General features: G+C 36.0%; 7 protein-coding genes across 10 annotated transcripts in view; 1 reads left to right on the plus strand and 6 right to left on the minus strand.

Moving 5' to 3' along the window:
* LOC104784375 (B3 domain-containing protein At3g25182-like) overlaps nucleotides 1-227 on the minus strand; it is a 1,110-nt gene extending 883 nt beyond the window's left edge. Inside the window, exon 1 of the mRNA XM_010509408.1 lies at nucleotides 191-227. Within this exon, the coding sequence (XP_010507710.1) occupies nucleotides 191-227 (37 nt within the window). The remainder of the gene's footprint in view (nucleotides 1-190) is intronic.
* Nucleotides 128-1,858, minus strand: LOC104782787 (peroxisomal membrane protein 2-like). The gene is made up of 6 exons (XM_010507813.2): nucleotides 1,519-1,858; nucleotides 1,130-1,285; nucleotides 902-1,034; nucleotides 780-819; nucleotides 477-645; nucleotides 128-368 (listed from the first exon to the last, which is right to left on the minus strand). Exons 1-5 carry the CDS (start codon nucleotides 1,798-1,800, stop codon nucleotides 558-560), a joined length of 699 nt encoding a protein of 232 aa, XP_010506115.1. The 5' UTR covers nucleotides 1,801-1,858; the 3' UTR covers nucleotides 128-368; nucleotides 477-557.
* On the plus strand, nucleotides 2,272-4,676 carry LOC104782789 (transcription elongation factor B polypeptide 3-like). 2 transcript variants are annotated; one of them, XM_010507815.2, is made up of 9 exons: nucleotides 2,272-2,483; nucleotides 2,884-3,077; nucleotides 3,186-3,323; nucleotides 3,409-3,487; nucleotides 3,620-3,682; nucleotides 3,827-3,905; nucleotides 4,004-4,060; nucleotides 4,158-4,277; nucleotides 4,371-4,676. In XM_010507815.2, exons 2-9 carry the CDS (start codon nucleotides 2,901-2,903, stop codon nucleotides 4,531-4,533), a joined length of 876 nt encoding a protein of 291 aa, XP_010506117.1. In that variant the 5' UTR covers nucleotides 2,272-2,483; nucleotides 2,884-2,900; the 3' UTR covers nucleotides 4,534-4,676. The 2 variants fall into 2 exon arrangements, with proteins under 2 accessions (XP_010506117.1, XP_010506116.1); XM_010507814.2 differs by lacking the exon at nucleotides 2,272-2,483 and adding an exon at nucleotides 2,607-2,712.
* Nucleotides 4,687-7,975, minus strand: LOC104782790 (citrate synthase 3, peroxisomal). Its single transcript, XM_010507816.2, has 13 exons — nucleotides 7,689-7,975; nucleotides 7,329-7,509; nucleotides 7,057-7,142; nucleotides 6,747-6,851; nucleotides 6,589-6,651; nucleotides 6,327-6,436; nucleotides 6,053-6,172; nucleotides 5,909-5,984; nucleotides 5,744-5,817; nucleotides 5,534-5,654; nucleotides 5,325-5,422; nucleotides 5,120-5,243; nucleotides 4,687-5,041 (listed from the first exon to the last, which is right to left on the minus strand). The coding sequence occupies exons 1-13, from the start codon at nucleotides 7,923-7,925 to the stop codon at nucleotides 4,901-4,903; spliced, it is 1,536 nt and encodes a 511-aa protein (XP_010506118.1). The 5' UTR covers nucleotides 7,926-7,975; the 3' UTR covers nucleotides 4,687-4,900.
* LOC104782791 (protein TOO MANY MOUTHS-like) lies at nucleotides 10,259-12,383 on the minus strand. The gene has a single exon (XM_010507817.2). The coding sequence runs from the start codon at nucleotides 11,807-11,809 to the stop codon at nucleotides 10,415-10,417; it is 1,395 nt and encodes a 464-aa protein (XP_010506119.1). The 5' UTR covers nucleotides 11,810-12,383; the 3' UTR covers nucleotides 10,259-10,414.
* On the minus strand, nucleotides 14,631-19,217 carry LOC104782792 (serine/threonine-protein phosphatase 5). 3 transcript variants are annotated; one of them, XM_019245042.1, is made up of 14 exons: nucleotides 19,070-19,217; nucleotides 18,391-18,525; nucleotides 18,103-18,272; nucleotides 17,948-18,019; nucleotides 17,472-17,622; nucleotides 17,145-17,300; nucleotides 16,683-16,791; nucleotides 16,485-16,602; nucleotides 16,072-16,219; nucleotides 15,661-15,909; nucleotides 15,451-15,576; nucleotides 15,259-15,359; nucleotides 15,100-15,174; nucleotides 14,631-14,997 (listed from the first exon to the last, which is right to left on the minus strand). In XM_019245042.1, the coding sequence occupies exons 2-14, from the start codon at nucleotides 18,464-18,466 to the stop codon at nucleotides 14,938-14,940; spliced, it is 1,611 nt and encodes a 536-aa protein (XP_019100587.1). In that variant the 5' UTR covers nucleotides 18,467-18,525; nucleotides 19,070-19,217; the 3' UTR covers nucleotides 14,631-14,937. The 3 variants fall into 3 exon arrangements, with proteins under 3 accessions (XP_019100587.1, XP_010506122.1, XP_010506121.1); XM_010507820.2 differs by having other exon boundaries at nucleotides 17,142-17,300; XM_010507819.2 differs by lacking the exon at nucleotides 17,145-17,300 and having other exon boundaries at nucleotides 19,070-19,215.
* On the minus strand, nucleotides 19,783-21,082 carry LOC104782793 (HVA22-like protein f). Its single transcript, XM_010507821.2, has 5 exons — nucleotides 20,816-21,082; nucleotides 20,677-20,703; nucleotides 20,439-20,561; nucleotides 20,082-20,334; nucleotides 19,783-19,982 (listed from the first exon to the last, which is right to left on the minus strand). The coding sequence occupies exons 1-5, from the start codon at nucleotides 21,064-21,066 to the stop codon at nucleotides 19,956-19,958; spliced, it is 681 nt and encodes a 226-aa protein (XP_010506123.2). The 5' UTR covers nucleotides 21,067-21,082; the 3' UTR covers nucleotides 19,783-19,955.

A 22,713-nucleotide genomic window follows, 5' to 3' on the forward strand; every position in this document is an offset into this window, starting at 1 on the left:
AAAAAAAAAAAAAAAAAAAAAAAAAAGAGGAAAAAAAAAACTTTTATAAGAAAAATTAAAGATGGGATAATGTTGAAATCGATAGTTTTGCCTATTGATGTATATCTTCTGATATAAACAAAACATATATATTTGCGACATATATATATATATATTTTTTTTGTTTAAATTACCGCAGGTGTTTGTAAACCAGTTATAACATCAAAATCTTCATTGTAAGATGCCATAGAGGTATAACAACAACAAAAAACTTTTTAAACAGAAATACATTTAACAATCTGAAACCTATCTTTCTCTTAAAAACCGTAGAAACCTAAGAGAGTTTGACAGAGATTTTAAACTGCATCTTGATGAGGTTCCGCGTCGGCCTGCAACGTAAGTTCAAAACAGATCATATGAAGGGCTATCAGATTACTATCAAGACAACTAGAATCCGAAGTTGAAACGGTAGAGAAAGAGCTGCGGGATTGACTTACTTTGGTTGGTATTGAAAACTTTCAGAATGATATATTATCACTCTGTGAGGCTGAACTGAAGGATACAAATATATTATGTATCTACTTGCTCATAGTTGAAGATAAGTAGAAGTTCCAAAACACCGACCCCATGGACATGAACGCTACACGAGCTTGAAGCGGAACTACCCTGTAAATTTCACCTTTCATCAGACCTCAATGTAAAATGCTAATTCCAAGCAAGTACCACACTGATCCTATTATACATATATATAAAGACCCTCCAAATGCAAGTGATATAATGATAGAGAAAGAGAGCCATACCAAAAGTTAAGTATGCTAACGGGGACCCAGAAGCGAAACCCTGCAGAAATCCCAAGACGAGTAAATATACGAACAATGCTATGTAATGGTAAAACTTTAACTCTCTATAATTGGTAACTCACCATATAGAAGTGTTGGAAGAGCATCTTTCTGATACTTGTTTCCCAGCTCAGAGAGCTTTCCCAGCCACAAGTTGTTCCAAGCAAATATAACAGCAATCACAGATGGACCAAGTATCACTTGGTTAAGCAGAACCTAACAAGGGATCAGTAAATGCAGTGAAAAGTATATCAGAACATGTTCTATGTTCTAAGTACAATAAACAAAACAAGTCTAAGAGGTAACAGTACCTTAAGCACTAGATTTGTGGCAGTTGGTTTAGGCAAAGAATGGTCAAGGAATTGATACCATGCATAAGAGCCAGGGCCATATAAGAGAAACCCGTAAGAACTCATCCGCAAGGCACGAATCCAGTCATGTTCTGAGAAAATGTTCCACAACTCCCCCTAAGTAAAAAGATCCAATCACAAATCCTTTAGTCACAAGCCAAGTTCCCACCAATGTACGAAAACACACTTAATAACACTACACACAAATCAAACATAACTTAATAAGAGACTGTACACACTACACACTAATCAAACATACTCTCACAAACATTTTTGGTTATACAAAAGATCCAATTTCATTTTTAAGGTGTATCACTAAATCATACTACTAGAAACTTGGTGAGACGAACCTCGTCAAGCTCAGAAGATGATTGTTTCAGAGCGGCTCTCTTTTTCCATCTCCCAGATAGCTGAGCAATCGTGTCACCGGTGAAAGTGAGTGCGCCGGCCGTCACAGCTTGCTTCAAAGGAAACCGATAACCGCCGGCGTCTCTGCTCACGTCGACGGAATCCGAAGATCCAGAATTCCTTTTTTTGCCTCTATCGCCGGAAGGTTTCTTTTTTCTCCGTTGATCGAATCCATTCCATCCCCAGAAACCACCAGCGCCGCCGTAACCTCCCAATGCGTCCATTAAAAATGATTCCTTTTTCTCCGTTGAAACAGAGAGTTTTGCCCAAATCTTTTAAAAGCTCTGTCAGTCTCAGTGAGTCCTGTCCGTTTGTTTCTCTCCGGTTTGGTTCGATTCCAGTTTTTTGGAAACAGATCAAAGTCAAACCATACCTGAACCGAACCAAATGTTATCAAACTTAAACGAATCAGACCGAAATAAAATTCGATTGTATATAAAAATTTAATTTTGATCAGTGGTAAAGCTATTTATGTAATTGAATTTTGATTTGTTTAGTTCGGTTATGTATGATTCGGTATAAGAATTAACCTATAGTTTGATTTGTTGTAATATTCGGTTAACTTAGTTCGATTTGGTTCGGTTTTATGTATACTATGCACTTAAAACGACACCGTCACGTGAAACCGGTGAAGATGGCGCGTGTTTGTAAATAAACCAAGACCTACAATCGTGATTTTGAAACGCGCGTGTACAATAATAGCGTTAGCCAATTGTTTTCAATTCATCATCATCATCATCGTGGTGGGTAACATACGATTGAACAAACTCAGAAAACTCCGGCGTCTTCGATCAGGAAGAGGAAAAGGGGTTTCTTTGATCATCGAAGAGATTGATTCTTTGGATCTGTCTCCTTCATTCCTTCCTGGGTCAATCGTCGATTCAGCTCCCTATTTGATTTTTTCTCGGTAAAACTCATCCTCTGCATCTAATCTAGTGTTTTCGATTTTGGAAATAGATTGATTCAATTGTGAATTCGACTTGAGGTATTTGATTGATTGGATCATCTCAATTTATCAAGATCCTTTGAATTTAGATTTTGGATAGCTGTAGCTCAGTTTATGAAGATCCTTCTTTTGAGTTATGATGGATGGCCTTTCTTTGGTATAAAGGAACTTGCTTGAATGATTAAAGCAGGTTTTTGTGTTATCTTTTTTCACATTATATTTGAGGAAAGTTTCAAACTTTGTCCTTTATCAAGTTTCTTATAAGCTGATGAATTCCGTATCTTGTTTGTACCTTAGTGATATATATAGTCTACAGGTGTCTTCTTGTGAAATCATATTGAAAGTGTGTTTCTTGTTGTAGGTTTTGGGAAGGCTGCGATGTTGTTTGAGGGGCATACCAGGAAGCCACCATCACTTGTTGATCTTTGCGTTAGGAAAGCCATTGATAATGTTAAGTACATTGGATATGTTGGTGGAGTTGATTTTCATCTCCTTGAACAGATTATGCAACACTGTACACTAGAACAACTGAAGCACATTGAGGATTCTACTCAAGTACGAAGCTTTTCTCACTGACCAATATGGCTCGGTTCTATCTTTTGTATGTTTTGACGGTTTCTTCATCTTAACTTATGCTTTTTCGTTGTTTTGTTGTTTTGCTAGGACACAGATCTTAGTCCAGTCACCGATAATTTTTGGAAGGGATTCTATGAGAAGCACTTTGGTGAAGAGGCCTTGAATGATACTATGGAGGGGATGAAGCGGAATAAAGTTAATTTCAAATGGAGGGATTTATATGAGGTTCTGGTTTATTTTTCAGGTTTTAATGTAGATACATATATAAGTGGTGTTGAATTATAAGATATATGCATATGGTTTCGTGCAGGCAAAGGTTATAAGCGTGCAAGAAAAGGAAAAGGAAGTTGTTGATCGACTGAAACAACGTTACAAGAACGAAGATGAAAGTATGATCTTTTTTACGAATATGTCTTTTCATCTATGGCTGTTGTTAGATCAATAATGAGACGCATGTTCTTAGACCAAAATTTATTCTCCTTCGGTTCCCTTGTAATCGTTTAAAATTATATTTTTGTCAGGAAAACAAAGTCGACAAACTAAGGTCTGCTCGAAAGCTCCTCCAAGCAAAAGACCATTTTGGGGTAACTCTTTTTTTCACCAATATGATTATTTTGCAGCATCTTGTCAGGTCTTGAAGAAACAGTATGCAAAGGCTCCGTGCATATATTGGTTTCGTCCCTCAGGCTCCGTGTACTCTAATGGTTATATTGAACGATTCGTTGCAGGTAATACTGCATCAGGTTACAATCTTGGGCATGTGAAGAGCAACATCATGAAAAAGGCAAAAATAGATCTGTTGAAGAGGTACACTTCAAAAATGCACAATCACAAGGTGTACTTATACGGTTTCTAGCAACAATCTGTTTCTGAATTCAAAATTTCCGATGGTTTTGATTATACAGTCAAGAAGTGAAAAATCTTACTGCCATTAAAAGGAACACGATTCATAAGAGTTCCAGGTATCATCTCCCCGGCAGCATCTATTTATTTATATTGATCTACAATATTTATCCCCCAAACTTGATTGATTGGTTTGATGAATCATTTTTTGTCTAGTGTTCCTACTCCAAAGAGGACTGGCTTATCTGCGAATGCGCCTTCAACTTCGAGAAGCATTCCTTATGGTGGACGAAATCTTACTGAAACTAAAAGGAACACGATTCAAAAGAGTTTCAGGTAAATATGAACTCAGTATCTATATATCTTTATATTGATCCACTTTCTTTATCCTCGAAACTTGATCGGTTTGATGGATCATGTCTTGTCTAGTATTTCTGCTCCAAAGAGGACTGGCTTAACCGTAAATTCGCCTCCAATATCAAGAAGTATTCCTTCTGGTGGACAAAGGCTACCTCCAAGGAAGATGAACAGCGTTCCTGGAACTGCTCCTTCAACTTCGAAAAATGCAGCCTCCAGACAAAAGAACATGTAATGTATAACTTATAAAGCTTTTTTTTACAGATCATTTTTTCTTCAAGTGTATCATTTAAATGCTTTGTTTTCTACTTGTTGCTTTGGCCAAGAAATTTTCACAACAAAAGTCCTTGTAGAATGCAAATCTTTTTATACGGTAAACACATTCTGATAAGAACGCAAACAAGGCGAATAAACACACCTTCAAAGATGGATTGAAGCAAATATATGTTTTATTGTGCCTACAGTATGAGAAATCTTCACTTAAAGAAAGATCAAATCAAGACTGGAGACTCTCTTAGCTTTTGGCTATAGATAATCCAATCTCTTTTATTCTTTGCGGTCTGGTTTGATGTATATAGTATGGACCCTAAAAGGGCCTACGCCTAAACTGAAGTTCCAGCCAAACGTCTTCTTGATGCATTTGAAGTCGAGACTTGACCCAATTTGTCTGACTCCTTTGACTCATCCGTCAAAATTCTCTCTCTCACTGGTGTGTAATGCCTCAGCCACACGCCCGTGTACACCTGCAACATTCAACATTTCAATCAAATTGATCCGAACAAACATCTTCCTCTTATTATTCTTGGGAAGAGACTAACTACCTGTTGTGGTCTCATGATCTTGGTGTCAGGATCATCCAGCGACTCTTTCCAATGGGACAAGTATCCAGCCATACGAGGAATCGCAAACAAGACCGTGAAGAACTCTGGTGGAAATCCCATTGCCCTGTTTTAATGGTCCAAGATTGCATATTCAGATGAAGTTGAGAGGAAGTGATGAACACTGCAAACGCATTCAAACTATTACCTGTATATTAATCCAGAGTAGAAATCAACATTTGGATAAAGCTTTCTCTTAACAAAGTAATCGTCAGAGAGAGCTGCCTTCTCAAGTGCAACAGCAACCTGCAGACACCAGAATCAAACATATTCGAAGGAAACATGAACAATTACACTAAATCGAAAAGGTGTGCATCAAGTTTCAGTATAAGCTTGAACTTCTCGGACATAGCGAACCTCAATTAGTGGATCCTTTCCAACAATGGAAAATACTTCATCAGCCAGGTTCTTGATGACTTTAGCTCGAGGGTCATAGTTTTTGTATACACGGTGTCCAAAACCAGACATCTTCCTCTTCCTAAGATGTCAAAGAGATAAGAATACTAATGAAAAGACTTGTCACAAATCCAGAAAACAGAAGCATATAGTTTCAAAAATTGAGTTTACCTGTTTTTCACACCCTCGATGAACTCTGGAATATTTTCAACAGTCCCAATCTCAGCCAACATTTTAAGCACAGCCTAATGGAACCAAAGACATGAATTTCAAAGACCATGGAGCATGCAAATACATCAGAAGATGTAACATACGACTTGAGAATAAATAGCATACCTCGTTTGCACCACCGTGAAGTGGACCATAAAGCGCTCCCACAGCTCCAGCAACAGCAGTGTACACATCAACACCGCTACGAGAAGACATTTCCTAATCAATATATCTCTTATCCAGGTTACTAAGAGTCAAACCAAAGAGTACCTAGAGGCCAGATGTCGAGCAGCAGCAGTGGAGCAGTTCATTTCATGCTCAGCATGCAGTATGAAGAGGATGTCTAAAACCCGAGCCAGTCGAGGATTAGGTTTGTAGGATCTATTTCCCCTGTAAGAAATAGAAAAAAGTGTGTCAATGGATAAGCTACAGGTAATAAGCAACTAAGCTTCCTGTGCTCTGAAGCGTCAAGCGATAATCCCCAAAAATGAAATTAAAAGTTAAGTTTCTAACTAATTCAAGAAGAAAGATTGAAGATACATACAGGGAATCCAACATATAGAGGAAATTCTCTGCATAAGAAAGGTTGCCTGAAGGAAGAACAGGAGGCCTCCCTGCCATCCTCAGATAAGCAGCTGCTGCAATTGTTGGTGCCTGCAAATTGCAAGCACATTTATATACACAAGTTAATTGTAAATTCTTCATACAGAACTCCAGGAAATGCAAAGTCCAAATATGTCTATGCGTGACTAGAAAGATTGACACAATATAGGAAGAAGTAAGGTAACCACTGAAAACAAAAATACCTTTCCAATAATGCGAATAATTTGTTTATCTCTAACTTGTTTTGAATCGTAAATATCCTGGCCCTGCACCCAATAGAGTATTAGTCAACATGTTTTTATACGGACAATTTCAAAAGAGCCAAGTCTTTACACTAGTGAGTGACAAGGCTTAAACCTACCCTAAGAGCAGGATTTGCATCAGGATGAAAGATGGAAAGCGCACTCATTGCACTCACAAGAACTCCCATTGGGTGTGCATCATGAGGCATGGACTGTATAATATCCTGCACAAAAGTTATCAAGTAACTCGAGTAAGATATGATAAATATATTGTTTGATAGCTTTGCATAGAGCACAAAACCCTCAGAAAACATGTACGGATCATTGATTGAACAGACAATGACAATGAAAAGAACAAGCACAGGACAGTTAACTGAAACAATTGATAAATGGAAACCGAAATTCATATAGAAAGGACCAGAGACTTACTAAGACTCCTTGTGGCACAGCTGAGTGCTGTGAAACTGCAAACTCCCAATCAGATAGTTGACTTTCAGAGGGCAGATTCCCATACACTGCCACAAAGGAGGAAACTTTTCATCGAAATCTAATTCGATCCAATCCAAGACTTGAAATTGTGGATATACACATATAAGCCAAATATGATGAGTAACTTAGTTTGCTCTAAAACGGCAATAAAAGCAGCAATACTAAGACATCAAGTTACCAAAGCTGGAAACAACATTATCTAATCCACTTACTGAGAAGATAAGCAACCTCCAGAAAAGTGCTGTTCTCAGCCATTTCCTCAATAGGGTAGCCACGATAACGGAGGATACCTTCATCTCCATCGATATAAGATATCGAAGACCGAACCGGAGCCGTGTTCAAGTAACCAGGATCGTATAATTTAAGCCCCTTGTCCTCCTTCCCCGTAGCTATCTGTCACGCAAACAGACCAAATTCTCAGCACAGAATCAAAACTCAAAAACAAGAAAAAGTTTATAAATTTAACAACTTTTTTCCATACGCTTGATCCCATCATTCAATTCAAACCCAATAAAAAAACAAAACTTTCTACTTACCATGAATTTGTTTTAGAGAAACAGAGTTAATAATACCTTTTTGAGATCAACGGCTTTAACAGTACCATCCTCTGAGACCGGAACTTTATACTTCTTTCCGGTACGTTCGTCTACGATCGTCAGGCTTCCCTTAAGTGATCCATGGGGTGCGGCGGCGACACTCGTATCCGCCGACGTGCAATATCGCTCGATCGCCGGAGAATCCTGTTTCCCTTCCGTCAAATGAGCTGAGAGAACAGCTAGTCGAGCTCTAACTCTATCTGATAACTCCATTAATCAACGATTTCAAAAAAAAAAAAAAAAAAAAAAAAATCAAAATTCAAAGAAGAGAGAAGAAAGGGAGCGAAGAAGCAACCATTTGTTTCTTCTACTCTTCGTTAAATAACAACAACACGTGTCTCGATCCCCTGAGGGCAGGAGTATTGACTAGTGTCGACGTGTATGTAATCTTATGGATACAGTTGATATCGAACGGTGGAAAGACACTGGAGACTACCCTCGATTGACCCAACTTGGATTGATCCTCTGCATCTCTAATCCTGTCAGAATTAATATGGGACCCACACTTATCATATCTTACAAAGAGTCTCAATTGCTTACCTCGATTTGCTAAATTCTAATTGTGGGCTTTATGGATAAGCATCTTTCGGCCCAATATTATATAACGTGTTTCTTTCGGTTGACACGGTTCGCCTTTTATTTCCTCCTTAGCTTCTTCACTCGTTTACCATTGGAAGTTTGGAACCAAACCAACATTTCATTACTAGTTAAATTCTAGTTTGAAAACAGTAACAGACCGATCAACTATTACTGTAAACTGTAATCACAATAAAAATGACTAGAACTATACTCTAAAGTCTAAACCAAGATGATATGAACTATGATACAACTACAAAAGACAATTCATGATTTTATGGATGTTCTTTCTATATATTAATAGTCCGAAATACAAAATAAATTAAATAATATAGTTGCCAAAGATATGGTAATAATGTTTTGTATAAATTACTCTTGGTTTGCGTTAGTGTGTACTAGGCTTTTAATCTTATACTACTAAGTTTACGATGGGGAATAAGTCTAGTTAGCTTTTGGTTTTTATTAATGGTGGTGAGAAATGTGAGAGTGAAAGGTATAATAAATGAGACGTTAAAAGCGATGGGTGAAATAGTTTCATTCGTACCTAAAAATGGAATTCTAAAGTTGGTTCTCCTCCCCCACGTGAGGCTCTGAATCTGAGAGTGATAGATAGGATTAGATCTTTCTTTCCCTCCTTCCGTTTTCAACACATGAATTATATCGAACGTTACGTTACACTCTTCTTGTTTTTTCTTTTTTCTTACTGATTGATACAATTCGACGACCACCACACTATTTACTAATATCACTCAATCATATCTCTTTCAATGTGTTAACTTTTACATGTACATCTGAAAGATCTCCATGAATTTTATATAGGATCTACAATAACACAATTTACATCTCTTGTATGAATGAAGTTATTCAAGCATGGCCATATTGAAAATTAGATTTTACTGATATGTATTTTATAAACTATAAACAAAGCCTTTTTCACGCTAAAAATATTATAAATAAGAAAAATTGACAGAGGAAGTGTGTGAGAGAGGCAATGGTAATGCAATATAATTCGCATGCAGTAAGAAAAAGCATGAGAAGAAAGAAAGTAGCTGGATTTAGACAGATGACTGACAAATTATATAATTTTATTTTCTTCTAGTTTCTCCTATTATATATGGTGTATCATGTTAAAATATGTTTAAAACTTTAACCTATCATTTTAGTCACATCACATCAAGATGTGTACGATAAAGAAAACAAAAAAAGATTTATTAGTATGTACCAAAAAAAAATTATCAATCATCTTCTTTTTCTTTGTTCTCATTAGATACGATACGATACGATCAGAGGGAGTCCTAAACGTGAAGTTAAAAAAGATTATTAGTATGTACCAAAAAAAATTTATCAATCATCTTCTTTTTCTTTGTTCTCATTAGATACGATACGATCAGAGGGAGTCTCTGCGATATATAGGGTCCTACATAATGATAGCTGAGCCTGAGAGTATAAAAACAAAATTAAGTTAAATGAGAGTTAATCGCTTTAAAACAAATTTAAGATGGTTTGGTTTGGTTGTTTGAAATCCAAATTTAAAAGATTACTTGTAATTTTCTAGTTCTTAAAATTTAGTTGCATGGTCAGACTGAACCAGGTTTGTGTCGTTTTATCACTTCTTCTTCCACTACCACTGGACACTCCTTGTCCAAACTGCTCCCTTATTTTTTTGTTCAATGCTCTTCTCTATCTATTATAATAAACTTTACTCAATCGAAAACAACAAAACATTGTCTTCATTTGTTATTTTCCATTTGTATACAAACACGTATTTATACACTGATACACACAGCTATGAAGTTGTTCGCTATCCATATTTACACCTAAAACTCATAATGAACTCGAAGTTTTTTTTTTATTACTAGTACAATCCATATTCAAAAATCTGAAAGAAAAAAAAAAAATACTAGTCCTACTAGTACAGTATTATTAAAATAAAAAATAAAATAACAACAACATTAAGGTACATTGCTTAATACACATCAAAATCGACTACTAATAAATTTATTTCCCTAGAAATCATCGTCTACTTTGGGAACAAACACTAATCTTCTCTCTTTTTTTTAGGGATTTGATACAAATATTTAATTCTCTGTTTTTTTTTTCTTCTTCTTTTTGTCGTTTATCTCTCCTTAGAGAACCAATCGTTGATGTAACCCCAGAAACAGAGCAAACTGAAACAGAGCACTTGAGAAGAAACAAGATCTATAATACCGAGAAGAAGCAGCTTGTGATTTCTTCTTTGGTTGCTGCATCAACGTTCCAGCTCCACCACTAGTAATATTCTTCCCGCAGACATCAACTCCAGTCTTAACGACACTGAACTCATCCTCTGGCTTCAGACACAACCCTCTGTTCCCGCTCAAATCCAAATTTTTACTCAACCGTCTTAAGAAACTCGAGTCGAACGGCACGACGCCGATCAGCAAGTTCCTGCTGAGGTTCAGATGGAAAACGTGAGGCAAAGACTCAAACCCAGATGGGATCTCCCCAGTTACTCTGTTGTTAGCCAGAGACAACGAGCTAAGGTTCATGAGCTTGGTGTAACTATCCGGGATCACGCCGGAGTATCCTGAATTCTCGAGTTGGACCTCTTGGAGTTTAGGTAGGAACCCTAACTCAACGGGGAGAGCAACGGACATTGGGTTGTTATCCATTATGAAGTACTGTAAACTCTGAAGTTTCGAGATTCCTTTTGGGAAAGCTCCTTTGAGTTTGTTGTTGCTTAACGCCATGAATGATAAAGAACGAAGCTTTTCTACTCCTTCTGGGATTTTGCCGAAGAGAGAGTTCGAGCTCAGGTCGAGTTTCTGAAGCATACTGAGTTGCGAGATCGTGGGTGGGATTGTACCGGTTAACGAATTGTAGCTTAAATCTAAGCCGACGAGGCTATTGAGATTCCCTAGTTGCAGAGGAATCTTACCAGTGAGCTTGTTGTAGCTGAGATCGAGATGTACGAGGCTTTTCAGTGAGAAAACCGCCGGAGGGATATCTCCGGTTAACCGGTTTTGCGAGAGGGTGAGGATTTGTAAAGATTTGAGAGTAGAGATGCGAGGAGGGATTTGGCCTGAGAGAGAAGGGTTTGATCTGAGGCTAAGCTGTTGAAGAGAGGAGTTAGGGAGGAGCTTAATAGGGAAGATGATTGTGGTTGGGAAGTGAGTGAAGCAGTTGAAGAAGAAGACTGATTGAAGAAAAGGGAGAGAGAAGATTGAAGAAGGGAAAGAAGCAGAGGGTTTACAAGAAGGGTTTGGAGCAGAGCCGAAATCGAGTCGAGAGACGTGTGACAAGTGGTCTGGACCGGTTTTGCACTCAATGCCTGGCCAAGATGAGCCAGGTGCGCAAGGATTTGGGTGGGACTGACGCCATTGTTGATCAGACGACATTGACTCCATGATCTTGAAGAGAGTTTCTGACTCAGATGGAGGCATTGAGGCAGAGACTCTGTTTCCTTGACAGAGGAAGAGTGATGTTATCAGGAGAAAGAAGAGCAGTGAGGAAGGAGATAGAAAAGCTCTCTTCATCGTCATAGGTTTTGGTGTAAGAGAGAGGAGAGAGAGAGAGAGAGACAAAGTGTCTGTGTTTCTTTCTTGGTGATATTATACTGAGAATTCACAAAAGTTCTTTCATTGGTTTTATTTCTCCAATGCAAAGGAGTTGAGAGATGCGATGTTAATTAGAATCTTTGAGAAGAGAGAGGGCATAAAAAGTGACATTAGATCATCATCGAGGAGCATAAACCCCAAAAGAGAAACTTAGGGAAAAGGTTTAAGCTTTCAACGAGTTTAAGTGAAAATGTTTAAGGATTTGGGACAAGACAAGACAGAGACACGTGAACAATCAGAATCTAAACAAGGTATGATAAAAGAGTGAAGACTTAGAAGAAAGCTAGTAAAGAATACGAATAGGTTTTGAGTGTGTGAGACTGTGAGTGAGAAAGAGAGAGAGATGCAATTATAAATGGAAGTGATTGAAAGTGACACGTGTGGGGACGTGAGAGACAAAGAGGTAGGGACTCAAAGACATGAGAGATTGGGAAGAGAAAAGAGAAGACACAAATTAAAAAGAGTACTTGATAGGTTTTGTAAAGGGGCCATACACACATGTTTCTTCCTTTATTCAAACACTTTTGTTCGAACCAAATTTTTTTGAGGGACTTGTCTTTGTTGGTGGCCTGGTGGGTAGTCTCGTGAATACGTTAGCTCCTCGAATCTCTCAGGTTCTGTGGAGCGGTTTTCCTGTTTTATGTCTCTGTCCCTCTCTAAATATATGTACAGTATTACGGTGTTAGTTTCTAAATCTAATCATGTGGTATGTTTTTTCATAGTCTATGTGAAAATGTATACTAAAAAAGGAAGTGATTGTGTATGTCTATTGTAAATGAAGATGTTTCTCATATATAGGAAATAAGATGAGACCTAAGTAACTATCATAAATAGTAAGACAGGGATCGACATATTCACATTCAACTGGATTTAGTTTGAAAATTCATAATCTGAATCTAAATACGAACGCACATGATACTACTTCGGACCTGTACGCAGAACGAATGATCAAGATCTAAGCAAACATCAATTTCGAAGTAAACTAGTTTACGGAAACCAAGTCATGGTTAAGATTTGATGTAAGAAGATGACCAATTCGATGGTTGGTTCAAAAGACAACCAACGCACAGCACATGACAATCACAATGTAATAGTTGGTCCAAACTGTTTCAAGATCACCCACAATAGTTTCTTGACTGTTCACAAAAATAGTTTTGATTTTTTTAGTCAATCAAGTATTTTCAAATCATCTTTCCTCTTTAGATATTTGTTTTTATATAAAAATTGATAAGAAAAAGCTCTTGAAAGGTGGTGGGCATAGTATGTCTCTCTATTTACTGTCTTCAATTATTCATGTCTTCTTTTTATTTCAAAATTTCTCTGAAGTTTTATTATTCATAGTTTGAACTGATCCAGACAAAATCATAGTTATTTGTACCTTAATACTACAAAACATCGGAAATAACTCAAAGAGACTTGTTTTTTCGTTGGCTTTTTTTTTTTTTTTTTTTTTTAAACTTATGACTTTACAAATTTGTTATAGTGCAAACCAACTAAAAGTATTGTAACATTTATTATTATTATTATTATTGTTGATTTGTTGATTGATAATATATAAAGAATCAAAATACTTTGTTAACGGTATAAAAATAGAGAACACGTAAATTTGTAAGAAGTACAAAAAAGAAAAGAAAAAAGGTCAAAGTTTTCAAACGTTAAGAAATTGTACTACACTTGGCAATAATGCAGCAGATGTTTTGTAAAAATGTACAATGTATATGATATTTATGTGGTGTGGTGTGTATTATATGTAGTGAAGGATCTATCTAATCTTTAGCCCTGGACTGTGAGTCAGGAGGGGTAATATCAGACACCTACTATTTTACCGTACGGATCTAACTCAAGCATGATCCACATCACATGGCCTCCCTACCCCAAATATTAATCAAAATGGTCGTAAAAGTCACTGTATTAGTAGTACGAGACGCTAAACATCATATTAAACCTAAATCTCTACTTCCCTTATAACACTTGTCAACACCAAGAAAATAACTTTTTTTGTTTTTGTTTTTTTGTAACTGTTTTATGTAATCCACGTAATGCTTTCTGGATCTCTCAGTCCTTTCATCAGTGCTTTACGATTTGACACCACTCTTCCATTTTCATCTCCTTTTGCTTTCTCCACATTTTAGTTTATGTATCTATGCATAGGATAGATATACAATAGTCAATATCATGGGTCATATACTATTATTATATAACCTCATGGTTTCAGTATGCACATGGATGATATTTCCTCAGATTACCCACATGTTATGTTTATGTACAAAGGATGGCTTTTTATGAATCTGTGATTCAGTAGTAGTTAAGTCGTTGTTAAACAACAAAGCATATATTTTGTCGAAATTCTCTGCAAAATTCATGGAGGGGGGAATCTTATGAGAATCTGCAGGTATTTTAATCTGAAACAGGCTCATGTAGAGTGGGGAAAACAATAGTGCTATTAGCTTTCTCTTTAGACTATTTAAACAGCTCACCAATTGTACAATACTCAAATAAGAGAAGGGGCAAAACTGAATCTACATGAGAATTACTGTTGCAAGAGCTCTACACTGTCGACCTCTCTGTCTTCTTTATTTGATGTCCTTGCCTGAATATTTGAATCAAACTCTATTTAAAAAAGAATCCAAGGTCTAAGAAGGACCAGACAAGAAGCTTAAGAAACCATCCTTTGATTTTAATTGATTCAAGAAACCATCTAAGTACAGAGAGTTTTCTGGGGTCATTTGGTCACTCTTTTGTTGAGTAAATCACAAGATTTTCAGCTAAAATAAGAATGATCCATTATCCCTCTTACAACATAAGACAAAAGGGACAAAAGTTGATGGACAAGCTTAAGAGGAAGAGGGAACATCTTTATCAAAAAGCAAAAAGAAAGAAAAACCGATCAAATCCGGATACTGTACCTTTAATTATCATGGGCTCCCTTTTATGGAACAACATGAAAAACTGCAGAAGATAAGGAAAAAAAAAACTTATATCATTATGTTTCTGAAACACGTCTGGTCTTGAGTCTTTAGCATAGCATTTGAGTAGAAGAAGCTTTTTGCTGGTTAGTTGAACATCCTGAGAAAATTGTTTGCATACGCCATTGGCTTCACATCCGGGTGAGGCTGTGACAATATCAAAGAATTAGAAGAACTTTCAAATGAGTCTACATAAATCTATGAAACATTCACAAGAACAATGCTGTGTAAGAGGTATACTACACTCACCACTGCTGAGAATGTAACAATATTTGGCTTCATATCAGGAGCTTCAAAACGAATGAAAGCCCCCTTGTTACCCATCTACAACAATAAAAATTCCATGTTAAGTAAGAACCATGTAATTCGGTGCTGTTTCAAAATTGAAAACGTGACGTTTTGGGTTACCTGATCACAGTAATTTGGCGCAGAGAAGACAGTGATGAGTTTACCGTCATGCTCAACCTCATAGCCTTCATCTTTTACTTCATGTGAGCGGACCAACAACTCTATGATTCATAAAAAACTAACTTAATAGCAATCTCAAGATTAAATTGGCACCAGAGCCCAAACCCAAATAATACCATAACAGCAACTAACCTAGATTATTATCTTGCAAAAACCTCTTTGTCACGTCTCCACCAAACGATAGACCAACCCCTCGCTTGCTTGGGCCTCTTCCAGGGAGAGGTTGAGGATCGCTCCACAGAAGTTCACACATTAGCCCTGAACACTATCATGATTAGACGAAAAAACAGAAAAAAACAATTACAAAAAAAGTTAACAGAAGATGTATATGATGAAACATACCTTCCTCTGGAGGCTCACAGAAACGGTCGATAGCTCTGATGTCTGACAGTTTCACGCCATCAACACTGAACAGACCTCCATGTACCACAAAGACCTTCCCATTTATAACATGAGCCAACGGTAGGTAACAGAAAACCTCAGCAAAGAGATCCACAAATTTTTCACTCAACTTGGATCGAACCTCGCCCTCAAAACCATAAATTTTATTCATGCTCTTGCTTTCGTGGTTTCCTCTGGCTAGATATATGGCTGCAATTTTCAACAAATACGTGTAAATAGCGATGTACAATTTGATTGGGAACTTTCAACCCATCAGACAATAGTAGATCATCTAATCCTTGTCAGTGATAGCAAAAGCAACTAAAACTTGAACATCAAAGAATTATTATAGCAAGGGTTCAGAGAGCTTACATGATGGGCACATGCACTTGAAAGCAAATAGTGTGAGGATAATCTCAACAGAGAATGAGCCTCTGTCCACAAAGTCACCGTTGAAGAGGTATGGATTCTCCTCAGAAGGGAGACCATTGAGCTCGAAGATATTTAGTAGATCATAGAACTGAAAAAAAAACATTCACGTGTCAAAGACACAACACAACACTGACACTACAGCCCCTTCTAGTGCAAAATGGAGCAGAAGGTTAGCCAACAAAATCAAGATATGAGAAGTAGAAAGATTCACATTAAAATCCAATTCCAGAGATATAGTATGGGAACTGGTTTACTGAAAATTTCTACGCATGTAAACAAGAGAACTGAAAGATTGCAGATTCATCTAAGAGAAGAAAAATTATGCTAGGTGAGTAAGTGAAACCAAAGCATACCTGACCATGCACATCACCACATACAGTGATATGTTTGCCATTTGGAACGCTAATGTCGATAAGAGACGGCAGTTCTAGCAAGATTTGTCTTGTTTGTAAGACGATTTGATATGCATACCTACAAATATAATGCCGACTAAGCATGAAGAGATGATCACTGCGTTAATTAAGTAGAGTACCACCAAAAAAAATATGTACCGTTTATGCAATGTTTTTTGGTTCTTGAAATCTTCCATCATCGTTTTCACAAAATCCAAGGAAACTTCCTCTCCCTCAATCCGAGCTCCAGAATACTGTGGCTCAACCTCTACAATGAAATTGAATAGAATATTAGAAGATTGATAAAGGGTTAAAACCTCTACAACAGTGAACATCAGTTTTCAATGAAATGCTAAAAACTACAAGCCATGGACACATTTTACTGGCAAGAGTTAAAGTGTAGCAAAAGAGATATGCCATCTTAACAGAAAAGAAAAGGAGAAATTTGTAAGTCTGCGAAATGTCCACTCCTATTGAGATGGGTTTCACATCAATATCACTGAACTTCTCAATTCTCAACTAAGACTCCAAGAAAGGAAACATATCCAGGCTTTGATATGCATAAAAACGATACACATTGATCCTAGGATGAGGAGTTAACGAAAGAAAAGACACTACTACCAGAGCTACCCCACCAAAATGCCCCTAATACCACCGAAACCAACACCATGAGTATCTCAGTTGTGGCAAATTCCCGGACCGCCACCACCATTACTGCTGCAACAACTGCTGCTAAAGCCGTTTTGGTGGGCATGAACGATGATCTGGGTTTGTTTCCTATTATGTGACAATAGGTAGAAGAATGATTACTAGTCTAAAGCTACATTCAACCATTTGTCAACTACTGAATCAAAGGCATCGCATAACAAGAGACGAAAGAACCAGGGATGACAGAACACACTGCAAGCTATAAGACAACAGAAAAATAAGCAAGCAGATGATGGATACCTATTGTGTGGAAGTCAACGGACTCAGCTACTGAACGCCTTTCGGATACTGGTACGGAGATTGCTTCTTCAAATTTGAGTTTCATCACTGCTTTCTCACATTCTCTTAGCTTTCTTGTGGCATCAGGGTCATTAGGAGAAAGCCTTTTTACCTAAAATATAAATAGCAGACCATGTCCGGAATACTGTAACACGAATCTTTCTCACTCAATAAATAAAGACAGTCCACCACCAAACTGGATTTTCACAGATCACTATCAAGTTTCCTATCACTTGGACAGATCAAAACAATGAAGTTATGACCTTTTTGGGTGACTACAACATTTCATCTTTCGTCATTTGACATTTCTCAACATGAGCGGACTGGCTTACTCAAAAAGTAATAAATAAGACAAGAACTATCAGATGGAGAGCTAGCAAATATAGACGGAAAAAACAAAACTTAAATGGCACAATGCTCGTGCAATAAACATTAACCTGTTGGAAATCCTTCAGGGCGTCCTTGAATTTTCCCATGGCAAGATACGCAGCACCACGCCTGTAATATCCCTGTAAATTCAGTAGATAATCAGTGAATAAGGTTGAATGAACGTGAGAAGAAGAAAAAGCAAAAACTTGTCACAGAATGATACCTTAGAGTATTTTGAATCAACTTCAATGGCCTTTGATGCATCCTGTATCGCACTGCCATATTCCTCCAGTTTCGTGTGAGCAAATGCACGGTTTGCCCAATACACAGCGTTGTTACTGTTGAGTTCAATAGCTTTTGTATATAGATCAATAGCATTGGAGAATTTGTGACCTGTAAGCAACAAACAAAGTTTAGTGACCTGTTCTTAATTCAAAGCAAAAAAGATAGATCCCCATTAAAAAGAGTATTAACTGATTCTGTTAAACGTTTTTAATAAAAAAATACACACCTTTGAAAGCTTCGTTAGCCTGATTTTTGAACTCCTCGGCGTGTAAAACATCAGAATTCTCATTCTTAGTCTCCATGTTGTCACAGAATGAACTTATCTCTTACTGAATCCCTTAATTATCCGGTGAAGCCAGAACTGATTGCCAGAAAAAAGATGTAAAGTCAATGTTCTCTATCTCTTTATCCCCAAAATGCAGAACAACAATAATCATAATCAGCTGGAGCATTTCCTCAAAATCAATAAGTTCTCTACTACACCATCGGGAACTAGTTTAAGAGCTTTTTTAGAGATAGAAAAGCTATTCAACATGAATCAAGTCTAAATTTTTTTGTCATACAACCAGCCGACTGTAGTCATGCAACGAGATTAAGCATAACAGATGAAAGCAAACTGCTTTAGAATAAAAAATCATGCCACAAGAACATTAAGCGAATAGATAAGAAGCCACACACAAAAAAAAAAAGGTGTGAACTTTCATATTCTGCATCGTTTTCATAAACAGCACAGCAACGAATAAATCAGATTCATGGCCGTAAGAAGAAGATTCCTAGGAAAGATCTAGTAATAATACCCAGATAAGAGAAAAAGCAAAACAGGACATCAACACAAGGAAGACAGCGTCTAAGACATGTTTGTCGGAATAATTCAAACACCCAATTATCTAAGATGGGATTCAAACCTGAAAACAAAGCTTCAATCTTGGCGACAAGGGAAGAGGAGGAAGAGGGTTGACGAGTGAGAGACGAGGTTTAAGGGAGAAAAGCTTCAAGTGACCAGAGAAACCCTAGATTGAGTCAAATTAGAGAGTATGCGCTTTGAATCTATTGACAAGAGGGGGTTTTTTGGAATTTTTTTTTAATTTATTTCCCACTAATTTTCCTGTTTTTTTTACCAGTAAATTAAAAACAACTGATAAATAATGTATTATATTTATGACGCCATATATCAATTTTTTGGAGCTATGGAAAGTTTATTTATTTATTCCTTCGTTTGTGTGTGGGCTATAGAGAAATTTTGGATTTTTATCATTCATAGATCTCTGAATTTAAAATTTGGATTTTTTTTTTCTTTTAAACCAAAAGGCCTATCTGATAAGTAATTTATTTATTTAATTTGTTATAAACTTTTAATTTAAGCTTATCTGAGCCAACAAAGTAATTTTTAAAAAGTTGTTGACAAAATAAAAAAAATTAGGAAATAACAAAACACAGAATTGATGTGATAACTTAAAGCAGCGGATCAGCAATGTTCTTCTCTACTATTTGGGTTATAAAGGGAAGTGAAGTGATTTCTGACTTCATCTTTATAGTTTGTCAAAGAGTGTTTGTATTCTTATTTTTCAATTCGAATTTGGTCTCCTAATCAAATTTAGAGCCATCCAAAATAGAATCCGATTTCTTTTTTACTTACGATAGAGAACGTTGCTTCTCTAAAGAAGAACACAAATTTAAACATCTTTTTTTCTTTTTTTTTTTTTACCTTTTATAAAAGTTTTGCTCTATACAATCTACACACATACAAACCAAATAGTAATATTTTCGTGATTCTTGATCCTCCGATCCATCTCAATGCCTTCTTGTTTCCTTTTCAGCCTATTAAAAAAAAAAACACATATGATGAAGTTAAAATCCCAATTTTATGTAGTATTTGATTATAATGTATATCAAAAAAGATATGATGTGTAAGTGTACCGCTTTAATTGCTTTCTCAACAGAATCCCATCCGAACCGGTCAACATAATCTTGAACCGATTTTCTAGCATCAAGACTCATCATCTGTAATACTCTTCTCTGTTCATCTGTATAATTAGCTCCTCCCCCAACATTCATCCCAATCTTGACGTATTGTCTAACGAAATTGGAGTAAATGTAGGCTGCACCACTAAACATTGGTAGCACCAACCACATACAGAACAAAAGCTTCAAGTATGGCCAAAATGGTAGCCTACAAAATGCAATAGAACAGGGAAGAGTTTTTTTTTATATATATTTCTGAATTCGTAACAAAAATTGATTGGGAATGTTATTAATATTATATATAATAATTACCAGGCAAGGATCCTCCAAACTGATAGCTCGAATATTGTTATTAAGGAGTAAATGATCCAATATGTTAGCCATTGTTGATCATCTAACATTGTTGGACTCTCTATTGCTCGAAACGATGCATACCTTAATCATCATCATCACCCATTCAGTTGTTATTACTTTGAAGTCCTTTTTTTTTTCCCCTCATATTACTTTGAAGTCCTTTATAAACAAGGCATTTAGATTTAAATTCACTTACAGAGGATAGAGAAGCATGACTCCAGGCCTGCATGCAACAAGACAAAAAAAAAAAGAAGAAGAAAATAATGTTAAATTTTTTAACATATATCGAGTTTAATTATTTTTATCCTATATATGAGACAAAGATTGAAACCTACCCAATGAGAGCATCAAAACGTTTTGCAATCACAATAATGACACCCATTTTTTGAGTTATTTTAATACTCAGTCTATCTCTTCTTTCAATGGAAACTTCTCTCTGAACACAAACGTCTTTAGCACTGTGACGTTGGATATATACACAACAACAGCTTGAATCTTTTTTGAAGCAAGAATCTTTGTATAAGTTAAGGCAACAAGCACAGGCAAAGAATCTCCAACCTGTTAATACGTTAGCATATGAACCCATTTCTCTTCTCTATAAGAAAAAATATAACAAAGTAATTGTTGGTAAATTTCAGACTAATTAGGGAAATCCAAGTCTTGGGTCTAGTATCCCTATCTATCCCTATGAATGATACTTTGCAATATATCTTTGGTAAACAAGATTCTTTTCTTTTTCCACAAGAGTTTGTGATCAAGAAACTACGCACTAATTAATGAGGATTGGACGTATTACACAGTTTTGATTATGATATTTGGTCCACGACTTTGTTAAATTCTGAGTAAATCACATGCCCGCGTCCTTTTAATTTGACGTCTTTATAGAGTCTCTCTTTCTTACCCATTTATATATATATATATACTTCTTTTCATGAAATTGAAGTTCACCAGTGAACGTTTAATTTGATCAAGATTTAACTTTTTTTGTCACCGAGCTAGTAAAAGTAATCTTTATCTAATTCATCTTTCTTACACAAAGTATTTATTATTTACCTTTTTCTTCATTAGTAGTCTATATGATAAAGACTTTTTGCCAATATGAAATTATATTATTTCACGCTAATTAAGTATCCACGAACGAGAATCAGAGCATTCAAATTATTTACTAGCTAGCTTTGAAATTTCATGGTATATTTTCTTAAATTATATGCTTACCACGAAAGTCAATGAAAGCCCTACCAACACTCAAGTTCCTTCTTGAAATGAATTTTGCAAAATTTGAAACTTAAATTAACTCGACATGAATGTGGAAGTGTATATATATGTAGATGCTTTTTCGCTCGTGAATAAAATTAAATTGAAGTAAGTACAATGAAAATGATGAGGTATGGGCAAAACACAAAAGAGTTTCCTTTCGTAACTACAATTAGTTAATGCAAATCTGAGAAAGGGTCATATGGATAATGACTATACATAGGATTAGTCATTCGCCGTACGTGGGTTCTCTCTGCCCTCATTTAACTTTATTAGTTTCGTCTTCTCTAATTATATTGTCGTTTATATGATGTCGTTCTTTGTCTAAATTACGTATATTAAATAACTAATATCCTTAATATTCAAGATGCCGTTGGACTAACTTAATGTCCAAGAATAAGACTCTTCAACATAATAATTTGGAAACACGAAACTAGTTACGCTATATACTTTGGATTGCCATTTTTATCAAGCCAGTTTTGAACATAAACAATTATCTTTTCTTTTGTACATTTATTTACAGTTTGTAATTGGCAAGACAAATATAATTATGAAGTTTTTTATATATATTAAACGTGAATTATGAATGTAAATCATAGTTCAATGTCGTCAACCCGTAAACACAAATTTAAATATATATATATATATATATATATATTCAAAAAACCTGAAATTTCATTCATTGGTTCGCTTGGTTATTATTAGTTGATAAGTTATATTTAACACCATTCTAAAATTTACGTTGAAAGATTTAGTTAAATTTGAAAATTGATAATAAAAATTATACCAGGTAAATATAATTAAAAGACGTACGTAGGGCAATAAAAAGAAAATGAGAATAAAAATAAGAATTACCAAAAAAGGTAACTTTCCAAAAGGTGATTCTGATGAGAAACAGAGCCCATACCTCTCTTTTTCCCCCAAAACATGAAAGAAAAATTGGATGGTCCTCCTTCAATGCCTGCTCTCCCCACCCAAT

Source organism: Camelina sativa, chromosome 4, assembly GCF_000633955.1.
Source record: "Camelina sativa cultivar DH55 chromosome 4, Cs, whole genome shotgun sequence".
Classification (NCBI taxonomy): domain Eukaryota; kingdom Viridiplantae; phylum Streptophyta; class Magnoliopsida; order Brassicales; family Brassicaceae; genus Camelina; species Camelina sativa.

Excerpts from the sequence above, each read along its gene's own strand:
- LOC104782787 (XM_010507813.2), bottom strand. The coding sequence starts at position 1,800 with ATGGACGCATTGGGAGGTTACGGCGGCGCTGGTGGTTTCTGGGGATGG. Across the intron at positions 820-901 it reads TCTTCCAACACTTCTATATG|GGTTTCGCTTCTGGGTCCCC; the intron begins GTGAGTTACCAA and ends GGATTTCTGCAG. Across the intron at positions 646-779 it reads GTTAGCATACTTAACTTTTG|GGTAGTTCCGCTTCAAGCTC; the intron begins GTATGGCTCTCT and ends TGAAATTTACAG.
- LOC104782789 (XM_010507814.2), top strand. Across the intron at positions 3,324-3,408 it reads AATGGAGGGATTTATATGAG|GCAAAGGTTATAAGCGTGCA; the intron begins GTTCTGGTTTAT and ends GGTTTCGTGCAG. Across the intron at positions 3,906-4,003 it reads AAAATAGATCTGTTGAAGAG|TCAAGAAGTGAAAAATCTTA; the intron begins GTACACTTCAAA and ends TTGATTATACAG.
- LOC104782790 (XM_010507816.2), bottom strand. The coding sequence starts at position 7,925 with ATGGAGTTATCAGATAGAGTTAGAGCTCGACTAGCTGTTCTCTCAGCT. Across the intron at positions 7,143-7,328 it reads GGAGGTTGCTTATCTTCTCA|TGTATGGGAATCTGCCCTCT; the intron begins GTAAGTGGATTA and ends CCTTTGTGGCAG. Across the intron at positions 5,042-5,119 it reads AGATCATGAGACCACAACAG|GTGTACACGGGCGTGTGGCT; the intron begins GTAGTTAGTCTC and ends TGAATGTTGCAG.
- LOC104782791 (XM_010507817.2), bottom strand. The coding sequence starts at position 11,809 with ATGACGATGAAGAGAGCTTTTCTATCTCCTTCCTCACTGCTCTTCTTT.
- LOC104782792 (XM_010507820.2), bottom strand. The coding sequence starts at position 18,466 with ATGGAGACTAAGAATGAGAATTCTGATGTTTTACACGCCGAGGAGTTC. Across the intron at positions 16,220-16,484 it reads GTGGTGATGTGCATGGTCAG|TTCTATGATCTACTAAATAT; the intron begins GTATGCTTTGGT and ends TTTTTTTTTCAG. Across the intron at positions 15,175-15,258 it reads CGCCAAATTACTGTGATCAG|ATGGGTAACAAGGGGGCTTT; the intron begins GTAACCCAAAAC and ends TTATTGTTGTAG.
- LOC104782793 (XM_010507821.2), bottom strand. The coding sequence starts at position 21,066 with ATGGGTTCATATGCTAACGTATTAACAGGTTGGAGATTCTTTGCCTGT. Across the intron at positions 20,335-20,438 it reads GTTTGGAGGATCCTTGCCTG|GCTACCATTTTGGCCATACT; the intron begins GTAATTATTATA and ends TGCATTTTGTAG. Across the intron at positions 19,983-20,081 it reads TTGAGAAAGCAATTAAAGCG|GCTGAAAAGGAAACAAGAAG; the intron begins GTACACTTACAC and ends TTTTTTTAATAG.